Source organism: Schistocerca cancellata, chromosome 6 (assembly GCF_023864275.1).
Source record: "Schistocerca cancellata isolate TAMUIC-IGC-003103 chromosome 6, iqSchCanc2.1, whole genome shotgun sequence".
Classification (NCBI taxonomy): Eukaryota; Metazoa; Arthropoda; class Insecta; order Orthoptera; family Acrididae; genus Schistocerca; species Schistocerca cancellata.
In genome coordinates, this window is record NC_064631.1 from 241,762,102 (window position 1) to 241,777,485 (window position 15,384).

General features: G+C 39.2%; 2 protein-coding genes across 7 annotated transcripts in view; one reads left to right on the forward strand and one right to left on the reverse strand.

Moving 5' to 3' along the window:
- Nucleotides 1-9,191, reverse strand: part of LOC126190980 (RING finger and CHY zinc finger domain-containing protein 1) — a 106,381-nt gene extending 97,190 nt beyond the window's left edge. For all 5 annotated transcript variants that reach the window (XR_007538305.1, XR_007538304.1, XM_049931653.1 and 2 more), the window contains exon 1: nt 9,126-9,191. Coding sequence is in view for 3 of the 5 variants with exons in the window: in XM_049931653.1 (XP_049787610.1) it covers nt 9,126-9,182 (57 nt within the window). In the remaining 2 variants the exon portion in view is untranslated. The remainder of the gene's footprint in view (nt 1-9,125) is intronic.
- Nucleotides 9,192-15,384, forward strand: part of LOC126190979 (adenylyltransferase and sulfurtransferase MOCS3) — a 183,515-nt gene continuing 177,322 nt past the window's right edge. The window contains exon 1 of one of the 2 annotated variants that reach the window (XM_049931649.1): nt 9,192-9,331. In XM_049931649.1, coding sequence (XP_049787606.1) covers nt 9,310-9,331 — 22 coding nt within the window. In that variant the 5' untranslated portion in view covers nt 9,192-9,309. Of the gene's footprint in view, nt 9,332-9,435; nt 9,578-15,384 lie in introns of those variants that run through there. The other variant, XM_049931650.1, reaches the window with a different exon arrangement.

Below are 15,384 nucleotides of genomic sequence, written 5' to 3' on the forward strand. Positions count from 1 at the left end.
CCATAATAATTTTTGCTGATGTGGTTATTGTGAATTTTAAGGTTGCTAATTGATTCTTCTATTTCTTTGGTGACTGGAATAACTAAAGTAAAGTCTGAGAGCTGGGTTAAGTTGGGGTATGAGCAGCTGAAACCAATGAATGAGAAAGCAAAAAGCCTGATTGTGTTGGGACAGGTGCGGTAGTGTAGCCCATAGCCTAGGTCAGGTTGGAATGTGACAACTTGGTTGTGTTGGTAGAGCCAACGAAAGCAAAAGTAAAAAATGTGGTTGTGGTGATAGACTGATCTGCACTTTAGCCTGAGGCTTAGGTTAGGTTCGCATGTGATAATTTGCTTGTGAGTTGGTAAAGCCAGTGAATATCAACACTAAAATATGCTGAAGTGCCAAAGAAACTGGTATAGGCATCTGTATTCAAATACAGAGATATGTAAACAGACAGAATAAGGGACTGCAGTTGGCAATGCCTATACAAGACAACAAGAGTCTGGCACAGTTGTTAGATCGGTTACTGCTGCTACAAAGGCAGGTTATCAAGATTTAAGTGAGTTTGAATGTGGTGTTAAAGTCAGCGCACAAGTGATGGGACACATCACCTCAAGGCAGCGATGAAATGGGAATTTTCCCATTTGACCATTTCACGAATATACTATGAATATCAGGAATCCAGTAAAACATCAAATCTCTGACACTGCTGCAGCCAGAAAAGATTCTGCAAGAAAGGGACGAAAGACGATTGAAAAATGTTCAACATGAGAAGGGCAACCCTTCCACAAATTGCTGCAGACTCCAATGCTAGGCCATCAACAAGTGTCACCGTGTGAACCATTCAATGAAACATCATTGATATGGGCTTTAGGAGCCGAAGGCCCACTTATGTATCCTTTATGACTGCACGACAAAGTTTTACGCCCCGCCTGGGCCCATCACCACTAACACCAACACTGGACTGTTGATGACTGGAAACATGCTGCCTGGCCAGATGAGTCTAATTTCAAATTGTATTGAGCGGATGGGCATGTACGGGTATGGAGACCTCCTCATGAATCCATGGACCCTGAATGTCAGCAGGGGACTGTCCAAGCTGGTGGAGGCTCTGTAATGGTGTGGGGCGTGTGCAGCTGGAGTAATATGCGACCCGATACGTCTAGATATGACTCTTACAGATGACACATAAGTAAGCATCCTGTCTGATAACCTGCATACATTCCATTGTGCATTCCAATGGAGTTGAACAATTCCTGCAGGACAACGCGACACCTCACACATCCAGAATTGCTACTGAATGGCTCCCAGAACACTCCTCTGAGTATAAACACTTCTCCTTGCCACCAAATTCCCCAGAAATGAACATTATTGAGCATATCTGGAATGCCTAGCAACATGCTGTTCAGATGAGATCTCCATCCTCTCGTACTCTTATGGATTTATGGACAGCCCTGCAGGATTCATGGTGTCAATTCCCTCCAGCACTACTTCAGACATTACTTGAGTCCTTCCCATGTCGTTTCACAGCACTTTTGCGTGCTCGTGGGGGCCCTACAAGATATTAGGCAGGTGTACTAGTTTCTTTGGCTCTTCAGTGCAAGATCGCCACAGTATACTGACGTGTAGGATAGCCTGAGAATACATTCATCATTGTAACAACCTATTTGTATGTGCTATTTATGGTTTTTCTGAAAATTACAATGATGTGTTTAAAATCTAATCTTATGTAACAATGCATCATCTAATTTCATTTATGAACTATAGGAAGTTACGAATGATGATCTCATCAGCTACCCACATCTCACTCTTGATTCATCGTGTTGACTTCCCATGATTCATCATATGAATCGTTACCAACAGCAGCACACAATAGAAACTCCACTAACATCTTAACTGCATTTTTACCTAGCTTTCCCAAAAAGTCTTAAATCACAGGTGATGTCACTGTTTTACATAGTAATAACTTCACAAAGAGTTAGATATGAGTTCTGACATTCTCCTCCTGTAACTACTACTCAGCAATAAGACCTACTTTGCATTTTATAGTCTGTACTATTGGAATGCTTCTGAACTCCTTGAGTTGTCTGAATGGTTTTGTGCTCAGTCACTAAAGCACTGATGTTATTGGACACTGCTAGACTGAAGCTACCAAACTTGCAATGTCTACTGGATCTTTTCCCTGTTTTGGAAAGCTTGACTGTAATCAAATCTTCTGGTCTACACCTAGTATTACTACTGTCGACTGCAGCACACAAACCTGTTAATCCTTCTTGCACTACAGCCAAACCAGCATAGAGATTCAATATAAGCTGTTCTTTTTCCAGTATTGTGCAGCACTATTGACATGGGTCAACTGAACCTACAGATACCAACATGGCCTTCATCCCACAACATAATGGCACAGTTTTGTGTGACTTCATGTGTGTGCAAGCAGAAGATAACAGCCACTGACAATATTTATTTTGCACCTGTATTAGTTTTTGATATGTAGGTTGTGATGATCTGTAGCATAGCCCAATATTACTTTACACTGAAACATGACAATCTGGTTGAGAGTTGGCTCAGCCAAAGAATGTCAAAACAAAATCTTAGACGTGATAAAATACTGATCTGTAGCACAGCTGAGGTCTAGGTAAAGTATTTGACATTGTGTCACACTGCCAACTGTAAACAAAGGTAGTGAGTGGCAAAAGACTTTGTAAGTAACAGAACACAGTATGTTGTTCTTGACTGCGAGGGGTATCATCAGGAGCTCTCCAGTGAAGAGTGGTAGGACCATTGTTATTTTCTATATACTTAAATGATCTGACAGAAAGGATACATAGCAGCCTGTGGCTGTTTGCTGATGATGCTATGGTGTATGGGAAGTTGTCGTAGTTGAATGACTGTAGGAGGATACAAGATGACTTAAACAAAATTTGTAGCTGGTGTGACAAATGGCATCCATCTCTTAAAGTAGAAAAATTTAAGTTAATGCATGTGAGTACGAAAAACAAACCCATAAAGTTCCAATACAGTATTTACGATGCATTGCTTGCCACTGTCCCACTGATTAAATATTTAGGTGTAATGTTGCAAAGCAATATGAAATGGAATAAGCATGTAAGACTGAAGTAGGGAAGGCAAATGGTTGATGTCTGTTTATTGTGAGAATTTTAGGAAAGCATGGTTGATCTGTAAAGGAGACCCCACATAGGACACTGGTGCAAGACATTGTTGAATACTGTTCAAGTGTTCAGGATCCGCCTACGGAATATCAGACCAGCTGTGTGGCTAGACTGAAGAATTTTTAGCAAACAGAACACAGCATGTTGTTCTCAATGGAGAGACGTCTACCGACGTTAAAGTAACCTCTGGCATGCCACAGGGGAGTGTTATGGGACCATTGCTTTTCACAATATATATAAATGACCTAGTAGATAGTGTCAGAAGTTCCATGTGGCTTTTCACGGATGACGCTGTAGTATACAGAGAAGTTACAGCATTAGAAAATTGCAGCGAAATGCAGGAAGATCTGCAGTAGATATGCACTTAGCGCAGGGAGTGGCAACTGACCCTTAACATAAACAAATGTAATGTATTGTGAATACATAGAAAGAAGGTAGCAGTTACTTCTGTAAAATATCTGGAAGTATGCGTACGGAACGATTTGAAGTGGAATGATCATATAAAATTAACTGTTGGTAAGGTGGGTGCCAGGTTGAGATTCATTGGGAGAGACCTTAGAAAATGTAGAACAAAGGAGGTGGCTTACAAAACACTCGTTCGACCTATGCTTGAGTATTGCTCATCAGTGTGGGATCCGTACCAGGTCAGGTTGACAGAGGAGATAGAGAAGATCCAAAGAAGAGCAGCGCGTTTCATCACAGGGTTATTTGGTAAGCGTGATAGTGCTACGGAGATGTTTAGCAAACTCAAATGGCAGACTCTGCAAGAGAGGTGTTCTGCATCACGGTGTAGGTTGCTGTCCAGGTTTCGAGAGGGTGCGTTTCTGGATGAGGTATCGAATATATTGCTGCCCCCTACTTATACCTCCCGAGGAGATCACAAATGTAAAATTAGAGAGATTCGAGCGCGCACGGAGGTTTTCCGGCAGTCATTCTTCCCGCAAACCATATGCGACTAGAACAGGAAAGGGAGATAATGACAGTGGCACGTAAAGTGCCCTCCACTATACACCATTGGGTGGCTTGCGGAGTATAAATGTCAATTGTAGATGTAAATGTAGGTCAGATTAAAGTTTCTAGAAATCCAGTAGGATCTCCAGTTTCTTCTCAAATCCTTACACCCACCCCAGAACCTCTCCCAAGAGTCGATCTTTCTCCTTCTCCCTACCACTTCCTGCACCCCTACCTTCTGCTTTCTTCCTAAAGTCCATAAACCCAACCACTCAAGTGCCCCGTTGTGGCCGGTCACTGTGCCTCCAGCGAGAGAATCTCTTTTAGACCAACACCAGTCTATTTCCCGCAACCTACCCTCCTATGCAAAAGATACCAACCACTTCCTCCTCCTCCTCCTCTCCACAGTTCCTGTTCCTTAACCACATGATGCCCTGCTCATTGCTGTTGATACCAGCTCCCTTTACATTAACATCCCTAATACCCATCGCCTTACCACTATTTAACACTACCTTTCCCAGCACCTCACAGATTCCAAATCTACAATCGCCTTTGTAGTTGACATGACCAACTCTATCCTCACCCACAACTACTTCTCCTTTGAAAGCAATACCTACAAACAAATCCGGGGTACAGCTATGGGCACCCACATAGCATCATCCTAAGCCAAACTATTCATGGGCCATATAGAGGAATCCTTCCCAAACACTAAGAATTCCAAACCCCTCATCAGGTTTGGATTCAATGACATCTTTGTGATCTGGATCAAGGGTGTGGACTCCCTATCTATGTTCCTCCAGAACCTGAGCACCTTCTCACCCATTCACTTCAACTTATCCCACTCAATCCAACAAGCCACCTGCCTCAGTGTTGATCTCCTCCTCTAGGATGGCTATGTCAGTACCTCCATCCATATGAAACCTACCAACCACCAGCAATACCACCTCTTCGACAACTGCCACCCATTCCACATCACGAAATCCCTCTCATATATCTTGCCACCTATGGTCATCTCACCTGCAGTGACGAGCGGTCCCTACCAAAACATACCGAGGCCTTCACAGACAGTAATTAGCCTACCAGTCTTGTACAAAAACAGTTCTCTCATGCCTTACCTCTCCAGTCATCCACCACCTCCCAAAGTCCTATTGTCCTGCGACAGAGGTGTATTTCCCTCATTACTCATTACCACCCAGGACTGAAGTAACTCAATCACATTCCCCGCCATGATTTCGACTACCTCTCATCATGCTCTGAAATGAAAAATATCCTACCCACTATCCTTCCCAACCCACCCAGAGTGGTATTCTGCTGCCAACCAAACCCCCACAATATCCTTGTCCATCTCCATACGTCTGCTCCCAAACCCCTTGCATTATGACTCATATACTTGTAATAAGCCTAGATGCAAGACCTGTTCCATAAATCCTACCACCACCACTTACTCCAGTCCGGTCACAGGCATCACCTATCCCAACAAAGGCACGGCTACCTGTGAATCCAGTCATGTGACCTATAATCTAAGCTGCACCCATTGTGCTGCATTCTATGTGGCCATGGCAAGCTACAACCTGTCCGTCTGCGTGAATGGTCGCTGACAAACTGGCCCAGAAACAGTTGGATCACCCCATTGCTTAGCATACCACCCAATGTGATGTTCTTCATTTAAATGACTGCTTCAGAGCCAGTGCCACCTGGAACCATCCTACCAACACCTGCTTTTCTGAACTGCACAGGCGGGAACCCTCCCTGCAATATATCTAACATTCCTGTACCCATCCTGGCCTCAACCTTTGTTGGTCATTGTCCTTATACATCTAGCCCCTTCCTTTTCCCATTCCAGCACTACTAAGACCTCCATTCCACCAACACACCCACAGTCTTTATTTCTCTCCTTTTCCACTATCCTCCTTCCCTGCTCTCTGTCTAGCCTCCTGACTGTACCTAGCTTCCCTACCCTCTCTACACCTTGTCCCTGTAAGCTCCCACAATCAGCTCTTTACCATTCCCCACCCATATCTTCTACCCTCCCCCTCCCCGCCCCAGCCTCCACCTTACCACCACCATATGGATGCCTCTCCCATCATGTGCTGCTGCTCACAATCTGGCCTCAGCATGCAGAGACTGTGGTCATGTGTTTGTAAGTTGCATTTGCATGTGTGTGTGTGTGTGTGTGTGTGTGTGTGTGTGTGTGTGTGTGTGTGTGTGTGTGTGTGTTTCTGACGAAGGCCTTGTTGGCTGAAAGCTAACATTCTGTCAGTCTTTTTGTTGCGCTATCTGCGATTCAGCATCTCCGCTATATGGTGAGTAGCAACCATCCTTTTCATAATACTTTCAGGATTGTAATTGTGTGGTAAATGAGATAATAGTTTGAGCAATGAATATATTTCAGAACAAATAAACTTTTGTTACAGTTAAAGGCACTAATACTATAGTACGTAGAGGGTGGGGGGGAACCTAGACTTGGGGGTATAGAGTATTTTTAATGTTATGGAAGATGGAGACTTGTGAGTAAGCACAGAAAAGTTCCAGTTCTGACTTAAAAATTCGCGTAATAGTGACTTTTACAAAATTTTCTTGGGGGGAAAAACACCTGCTACCTTATATTTATAAATATATATTTTTTTCCTTTTCCTGAGAACTGAGGGGCGGGGGAAGAGGGGGGGGGTGCGGGATGGCACCCACTCGCTTCCTATGCTGCCACTTCATGAGAATTAACAGCATGAAACATCAAGAAGCATGAAAAACACATTTAAAAGTCAGGGTTTTCATGCTTCCTCAATACTCTGAAACCATTCAAAGAAAAAAATTCTTAAATAAAATTCAAAATGAAGGTAATATTGTTAGTTTGAGGTGATATTTAAGTGGTATTGTTAGAACTTAAATTTAATGTTAATTTTCACCACTTTTCTTATTTTTTTCTGAACTACAATTTTAAATTGAATAAAAATTATACCATAGTTCAGCATTTGATTTAAACACTGTATTCCTACACTTTTTACAGCATATTTAATTAAGATCTGTAGAAAAAAATGAAATAAAATAAAAAGTAAGCAAAAGCTGCAACAATAGCCATGAATTATGATGTGACTGTTCTTGGATGCCCTGCTGTTTAACTGCAGCCCATTCAAGCTAAGTACAGCACAGATTTAATATTTATAATTTAATTATTTTTTCCATATTTCCAACAACAGTCTCCATAACACTTAAAACTGAAGTCAACATATAATAAAAGGAGATGAACCCTATGTAAGTTTTATCTTTATGAAAACTGTGGTTATGATTAATACATCATGAATAAAAGGTACTTACAAATGTATAAATTATTGTTATGTTATATACCTGCATCAACAACAGATACGTTTCAAAATGAATTGTAGTTCACCAAAATCTGATATAAGGTTCTTTAGTTACATGACAGAAAATAATGCAAACTTTACTGAATTATAACTCAGACTAGTAAAGATTTAGGAGATAACTTTCACAGTTTTTTTACAATAATTGACATATGTACAATTAATTTATGATTTAAAAAATGAGGTCAATTTTCTCATTTTTCATCAGACTTGAAATGGAACAGCCTATGTGTACTATCTTGTCTTTCAAAACAAATACAAACTAGGCAATTGGATTGTAGCCAACAACTGTGCATGAGCAGCCCGTTGTGAACTTTAGCCGACGTACAATGCACATATAACTATCCACTGGCTGTTCTATGTGATTGTGCTCACCACACTTTCATTTCATATCACAACTGCTGAAGGATTTCTTACATAGATACAGCAACTAGATTTGGTCTGTTAGGGCAATGTATCTAGGTACAAAGTTTTCCACATTTCTGCCAAAGCTATGTTACAGAGCTGGTAATGTTATACTTTCACTTTACTGCCTCTGAAATCATCCACTGACAAACATAATTTCCTGCATATTTGCACATCGAGTCACATTACACACAAAAACTATGGAACTTAGTTAAATAGAATTAAAGCACACAACTGTTTAGGTTACTGTCAACAAAATAATGGAACTGAAAAATATAAAAAAAATACCTATTTCATACTGCATTACCTCATAACCAAGAGAGAAAAAGAGCTACAATTTGGCTACTTCAATTAAAAATGGAGCAATATTGAAGTTTTTCTTTGACCCCTTGCAAAACCTTGAGTAATGTGTGTAGAATAAAAATTGGAAATAAATGCTCATGCATTAACTTAGAAAACAAATATATGACAAATTCAGTACTGCACCTAGATATAGGGATGATTTATTTTTCCTTTATTTAACTAGGTGCCACTGCCATAACACACGTGATACATTGCACACAACAGCAATTACGCAAAGAAAATACAAAGTCTCATACGAAATCAGTGAGCCCTTTTTTACTTGTCTGTATATCCAAGTGAAGCCATGGATTATTTGACATCATAAAAATATACCAAGGAACTGATATGTTCACAATAACGAAGGCTTTAACAGGATATTGCGCGTATCTTTTGCGGCAAGTATTAGCTATGTCTTTCTCAAATCAGTTTGTTCTCAGGCAACTGCTTCCTAGCAGCAGCACACAGCTGTTTCCTGTCCGAATCTGGCAAACATAATTAGCTCAATCACATCTCTGAAATTAAGTAAAGATTATACGCCTTGAAAAATAAAACAAAACTAAATAAAATTAACATCTATTTGACAAAACACCCGCATATAGAGACACGTAAGAAACAAAGATTGGTATAAGGAACTGATCCACATAGCGCGCGCAATCACACACGTCAGACGACACAATTTAAACTGAACAGTGAATATGTTTTCACATTAAACACACACACACGAAATTTCCCACAGTAGATCGCAAGAGCAGCACGGAAAGAAGAAAAGAGAACCCAATTTACGAATAATCAAAGAAAGTTTTTTTATGCCTTCATCCTATTGAAGCCACAATTTTTTTCAGTAAAATGGAAATTACATGCACTTTGTTCTAGATAATCATTCAGCATTAAATATACAGTCACAACATAAAAAACTTACAACGAATTTTGATTTTCTTTTGTAGTGTGAGCACCCTACAGCCCCTGCTTCTTCCATTTTGATGATGCTGAGGTTTGACAACTATCGACAAAATCCAAATATTCAAGAATCGCACGGTAGCAGTCGATGTCATCCATCGATATGGTGCACAATATATTTATCGTATTTGTTTACTGTTTAAAGGATGGATGAAACAATTCAGCGTGGTAAGGAGGAAATAACAAATTGTCATTTAAGTGATTGCACGTCACTGTCAAGTATATGTTTTGAGGTTTACATAATATATAGAACTTAAATAGCGTACGTAATTGCCCGTCACGTCGTAGTACAATCACTTGGAGCGGTACTTTTTAAATGAATTTCCATTACTGTGTACGTGCATATTAAGGTTGCAATACGTTCAGTAGAATTTCCAGATCTATATTTGCACCGGATGAGAGGATGCTGCCAAGGTAAGGGAAGGTGTTAACTTCTTGAAAAACCATTCTATTGATGGCGATATCTTTTTCCCCCTTCCCAAGATAGGGGTTGGTTAAAGATCTGCGTTTTTGCTAGTATACAGTTTGAGGCCATTCATTCTCTATGCTGCAGAGAAGTCATTCCGAATTAACACTAGTTCTTCTTCGAACTGAGCTACAGCTGCATTGTCATCAGCATATTGTATCTCAAATAATGCTGCAGGAAATGGTGTATTCCTTACATTTAAACGTCTCAAATTAAACAGCTTCCCATCCATTCTGTTAGTTAACTGCATTCCTTGGTGGAGATCATATTTAGCTAACTGCCTGGTAGTCACAACACAAAAGGAAAATAATTTGGGGGCAATCATGCACCGTTACTTAACACCAATATTTCTTGATACGGATTGGCCTACCACCAGAATCGTTACCAATGACAGCTGCTGTCGTATCTGTGTAGAGCAATTTCGACATGGCAAAGCATTTCTGTGAAAAACTATATAGATCTAAGATTTTTCATGAAACTTTTTGGTTTACAGAGTCAGATGCCTTAGTGAGGTCAATAATGGCAAAGTATGGCCTCCTGTTTTGTTCCTGTATTTTTCCTGAAGTAGACGATCTGTGAATACCATGTATGTGGTTTCTATAGAAAGCCCGAGGACTCACTGGTTCTATAGTAGTAATTTTTGACTAAGGAGATATTACAATTTGTGAGAATTTGAGTAATTAGCTCTTTCCAAGCCAGACAGCAAAGATATTCCACAGTAGTTATTGCAGTCTGTGCAGTCTTCTTTCTTAAATGTGGGAACCACCAGGCTATTTCTGAAATCAGGAGGCAGTTCTGTGTTCCAGATTTTGACGGTTTGTTCACGTAGGCCTATGTTTCTTATGAGTTCCTCAGCACATTATTTGAGAGCTTCCATTGGTATAGCATCAGAACTCATGGCCTTGTGTTGCTATGCTTGATTGACAGCACACTTAACTTCATTTAATGGTGATAGGGAGTTATTTTCTTCTTTGGTGGGTACTTTTTGTGTTATATCATACATTTGTTCATCAATAACTGATTCCTGGTCTTCAAAATGATGCTTCTATGTATTCATGAGGGAGCATTGATATTTTTGAAGTGTACACTTGTCATTGGACCACAGTGGTTTTCTACCAGTGGTAGTTGGACCATAAATTGCTTTTGTGGCTTGAAAAGATTATTGCATATCTTCGCCTGTTAGATATTGTACCTCTTTAGCTCTTATATCCACATTCTTCAGCATACACGATTTCTTTTTAAATTTTCTTTGGCAAGACGAAAGACTTCTTTCTTAGTGATGAAGTTCATGTCCTTTCACCATCTTTATAAGGCTTTGATCTTCTCTGAGACCAGTGCTTCAATGTCATTGTCATTTTCATCAAACCCTCCTGATATTCCCTTGTCTTATTTTCTAATGTTTCTTTGGGTACACCCAAAATAGTGACCGTCAAATTCTCCCAGTGTTGTGTTGCATCACGATGACATCCCATTCCCAGTGTCTGATGAAGCTCTTTCTTGTAATGTGAGGCATATTCTAACTACAAACTTCCCAGTATCAAATGTGTGTTTATCGTTTTGGTTAGATAGTGACAAATACACGGTGGGTCTAATAAGTCAGTTATCTGCCCAATAGTCATTGTGTCCTGTCATTTTTAGTGATGAAAATATCATATACATCTTAAGGACAATTACATAGTCAGATATGAGATTAAGTTACTACAATCTAGGGTGCTGCCCTGATCTTTTGAAGTGATTGTTTTGCCGAAAGATGGTGTTGGTAATTGTTAATTCACATTCAGCATATTTTGCAAGTAGCGTAGTACCACTAGAGTTTTTGCTTCCATCGCCCTCCTTGTCAATGGCACGACTTGACACTGTGAATGATGTATTGTTAGTTGTCATATTTCCTAGTAACATTAGTCATAAAAAAAAAATATTTCAGTACTCCACTGCAGAAATGGCCAGTAACTATTCTTACAAGGATGTAACTCCATTATATATAATTGTCAATACAATGTTAATTAATCAACTCAACTAAAGATGACCATGTAATCTTAAATCTGGGCAGGTAGCCTGTGTTGCTGTACCAAAGCTACTCTGACCCAGCACTGTCAAGAAACGTGAATAATGTAATTTCATGTGTGAGAAAGTGACATAAATGAAGTCAACAAAGTGAAAGAGGTCATTCCATGTCATTTCAACCAAAATAAACATTTTTTCACCCATCTTCTCAAACTTTCGTGAAAATACTTTCTCCATCCTCCCTCTCTCTTTCCCCCCCTCCCTCCTCTCCTGCTCCCCCTCCCCCTCTCCCCCACCTCTCCCAATTTTATGGTGTTTCAAAGTAAAGATTTGAATCTTTTAACACTGAAAACAATGTGTAATACCTATAAGAAAACTACTAGTGTGGGAAACAAATGTAGGCCTATAAGTAAATTTCTAAGTTGTTGTCGTTTTTTAAAAAAGGTTCAACATTACATTGAATATCACATAAAGGTAAAATGATATATAAAGTTCCTAAAACAATCTTCAAAGAATGAGCTATCACACGTTAAATTGAAATTAATTTGGTGTGTTTTCTTTTATTGTGTTTTCCTCCATTATTGGAAAATTTAGGTGACTCTTTATTCAATTTTTTCTTTAAGTATATTATTGTTTAATAATTTGTAAAAATAAGTTTTTGTATCTTTTTATTGTTTTCAGTTTCTTTCAATAAATGATATTGAGTTTGAAAGCTGATGAACAATTGACAAAATATTTGTGGATGTTGTTGTTGTGGTCTTCAGTCCTGAGACTGGTTTGACGCAGCTCTCCATGCTACTCTATCCTGTGCAAGGTTCTTCATCTCCCAGTACCTACTGCAACCTACGTCCTTCTGAATCTGCTTAGTGTATTCATCTCTTCGTCTCCCTCTATGATTTTTACCCTCCACACTGTCCTCCAGTACTAAATTGGTAATCCCTTGATGTCTCAGAACATGTCCTACCAGCCAATCCCTTCTTCTAGTTAAGTTGTGCCACAAACTCCTCGTCTCCCCAATTCTGTTCAATACCCCCTCATTAGTTATGTGATCTACCCATCTAATCTTCAGCATTCTTCTGTGGATAAGTGGCAGCAAATGTGGTTCAAGCTTGAGGATGCAGGAAACGGGCAGTTCGGAGTCGTGCTCACTTGGTTATTTGTTTCTGGTCATGATTGTACTGTATAACATTTGTCTAAATTTTAGCAAAACAATGATGAAAAATGTGTTTAGTTCATAGAGAAGATGAAGAGCGATATTTTTTTCTGTAAGAAGATTATTTGAATTTGTAGTAAGATAACATATATGAATAGAAGATGATACATTTTACCTGTGCATAAGGGAAGATACGTGCAGCATAGATATGTTAACACTGACTGACTGTCTCAACAAACAAGTTATGTTAGAAACAGAACTGCAGAAAATGTAAGTAATTTATTGCAAGATGAAATTAATAAATATAAATTACATAGAGGAAAAGATGGTGATGTCAAAACTACTTGTCTCCATGGTAAATATTTTTTTCAAAAATATTGATTTATAAAAGATCGAGAAAGAAAGTTAACAACACACAAAAACCACAAGAAACTTGTTAAGAAAACACTAACGATACACATTTACAGCAAAGTAAGGACAAAGCTGTTCCAAAATTATTAGGCCTAATAGTAAAACTTGAATGAAATCTGTATCTTGTTGCAACATAAAACTTTGTTTACATCGCTCAGTGGTAATGGTATTGATGAATATTTGAGCAAAATGACAACTCTGAAATGACAGAATAACAAAATGACAGTGCTATGAACTCCAATGGCTTTCACAGAAGTAAGATGCTCATCTTTGGAATTTTATATATGTAATGACAGCTGTGAAAATGGATATGTAGGCTAAATTAGGGGAAAAAAGAAAATAGAAATTATTTTAAATGGTTCAATGGCTCTGAGCAGTATGGGACTCAACTGCTGTGGTCATCAGTCCCCTAGAACTTAGAACTACTTAAACCTAACTAACCTAAGGACATCACACACAGCCATGCCCGAGGCAGGATTCGAACCTGCGACCGTAGCAGCAGCGCGGCTCCGTACTGGAGCGCCTAGAACCGCACGGCCACTGCGGCCGGCAATTATTTTAGGTATTGAAGTGCCAGAAAATGCAACTGCCTGCCTTAGAAAAGACAGCAGAAGAAAAATTGTTGATATGGTTTTTATGGTTGATAACATAATGAATATGGGTTTTCTGGTTGATAACATAATGAACAGTGTGGACTAAAACTGTTGCGACAGTTGCAGTCTTTTCTTCATGTGATGTGTTGCTTGTTGGTGCATCTTTGTACAGTGGTTGAGCAGTGCTTTTCTGATGTTTTGTTACATCTACATCTACTTGCATACTCTCCCTGTCACATGGTGCACACTGGACAGTACCTTGTATCACAACTTTACTGTTTGAGTTGCAAGTGGAATTAGGGAAACATGCTGGTCTATATGTCTATACATGAACCCTAATTTCTATTATCTTGTCTTGGTGGTCTTTACACAAAATGTAATTTCTGGCAGTAGAATCATTCAGCAGTCGGCCTCAAATAGCTATTTATAGGTTTTCTCAATAGTGTTGCATCCACCATTTGAGTTCACGAAGCATTTATGTAATACTCATATGTTAATGTAACCTGCTGGTAACAAATCTAGCATCATCCCTCTGAATCACTTCAGTGTATCTCTCCAATCTGATGTGGTGGAAAACTCAAACACTCAAGCAGTATGCAAGAATGGGTTGCACTAGTGTTCTGTACACATTCTCCTTTATAGATGAGCAAACTTTTTCTAAAATTTTCCCAGTTCCTCCATTTGCCTTCCCTACTACTGACCTTACATAATTGTTCCAATTTATGTTGCTTCACAACTGTTCGCCTAAGCATTTAATTATCTTGAGTGTCAAGTAGCACATCACCAATACTTTATTCGAACAGGGTTGTTTTTCCACATAATCTGCAATAACTTGCATTTTCCTACATTTGGAACATGCTGCCATTTGTCATGCCATATAGAAATTTTGTCAAAGTCGTCTTGTATCCTCTTACAGTCATACAACGATGACTTACTGCTCACCTTATCCATCAGAAAATTTATATATATGTGGGGTGTTTTGTGGGTGGTTGATTATTGATGGTCTTAAAGCTCCCTTTGGCATGAATTTATGTTGAGTTTCACCCATCATCCATTTGTTCCATTCCTCTCTCATACACACTTAAAGTGGTTTATTTATTGAGGCATCAAGAGGTTGCAATTGTGAGGCAAGTCCTCCCGGAATAACAGCAAACTCTATATTTTCCTTTGGTAATTTTTCTTTCAGAGGATTTTTCTAATGACTGCTAGACTGATCTAGCACAAGAAGAGAACTTTCCTTCAACAAAGCATCTTTCCTTTTCTCCTACACTCTGTTAATCCATAACTTCATACCAGCCTCACCCATCCAGCCCTTGTCACATACGTGAACAATACCACCTGGAATTATTTCAGAAGTTTTTGGCATTGTTTTGCAGTTGAAAATGATCAGTGAGTTAAGTTCAGCACCATCAGCGCAACATGACAGGACAACAGTGTAGTGCATTTTATCATGTCCACATGTTTTTATAGTTAAATAATGGAAAATCCAGGATGGAATGTAACAATATTATGAAAAGAAGTTGCTACTCATCATATAGCAGAGATGTTGAGTCGCATATAGGCACAACAAAAATACTGTCACAAATAAGCTTTC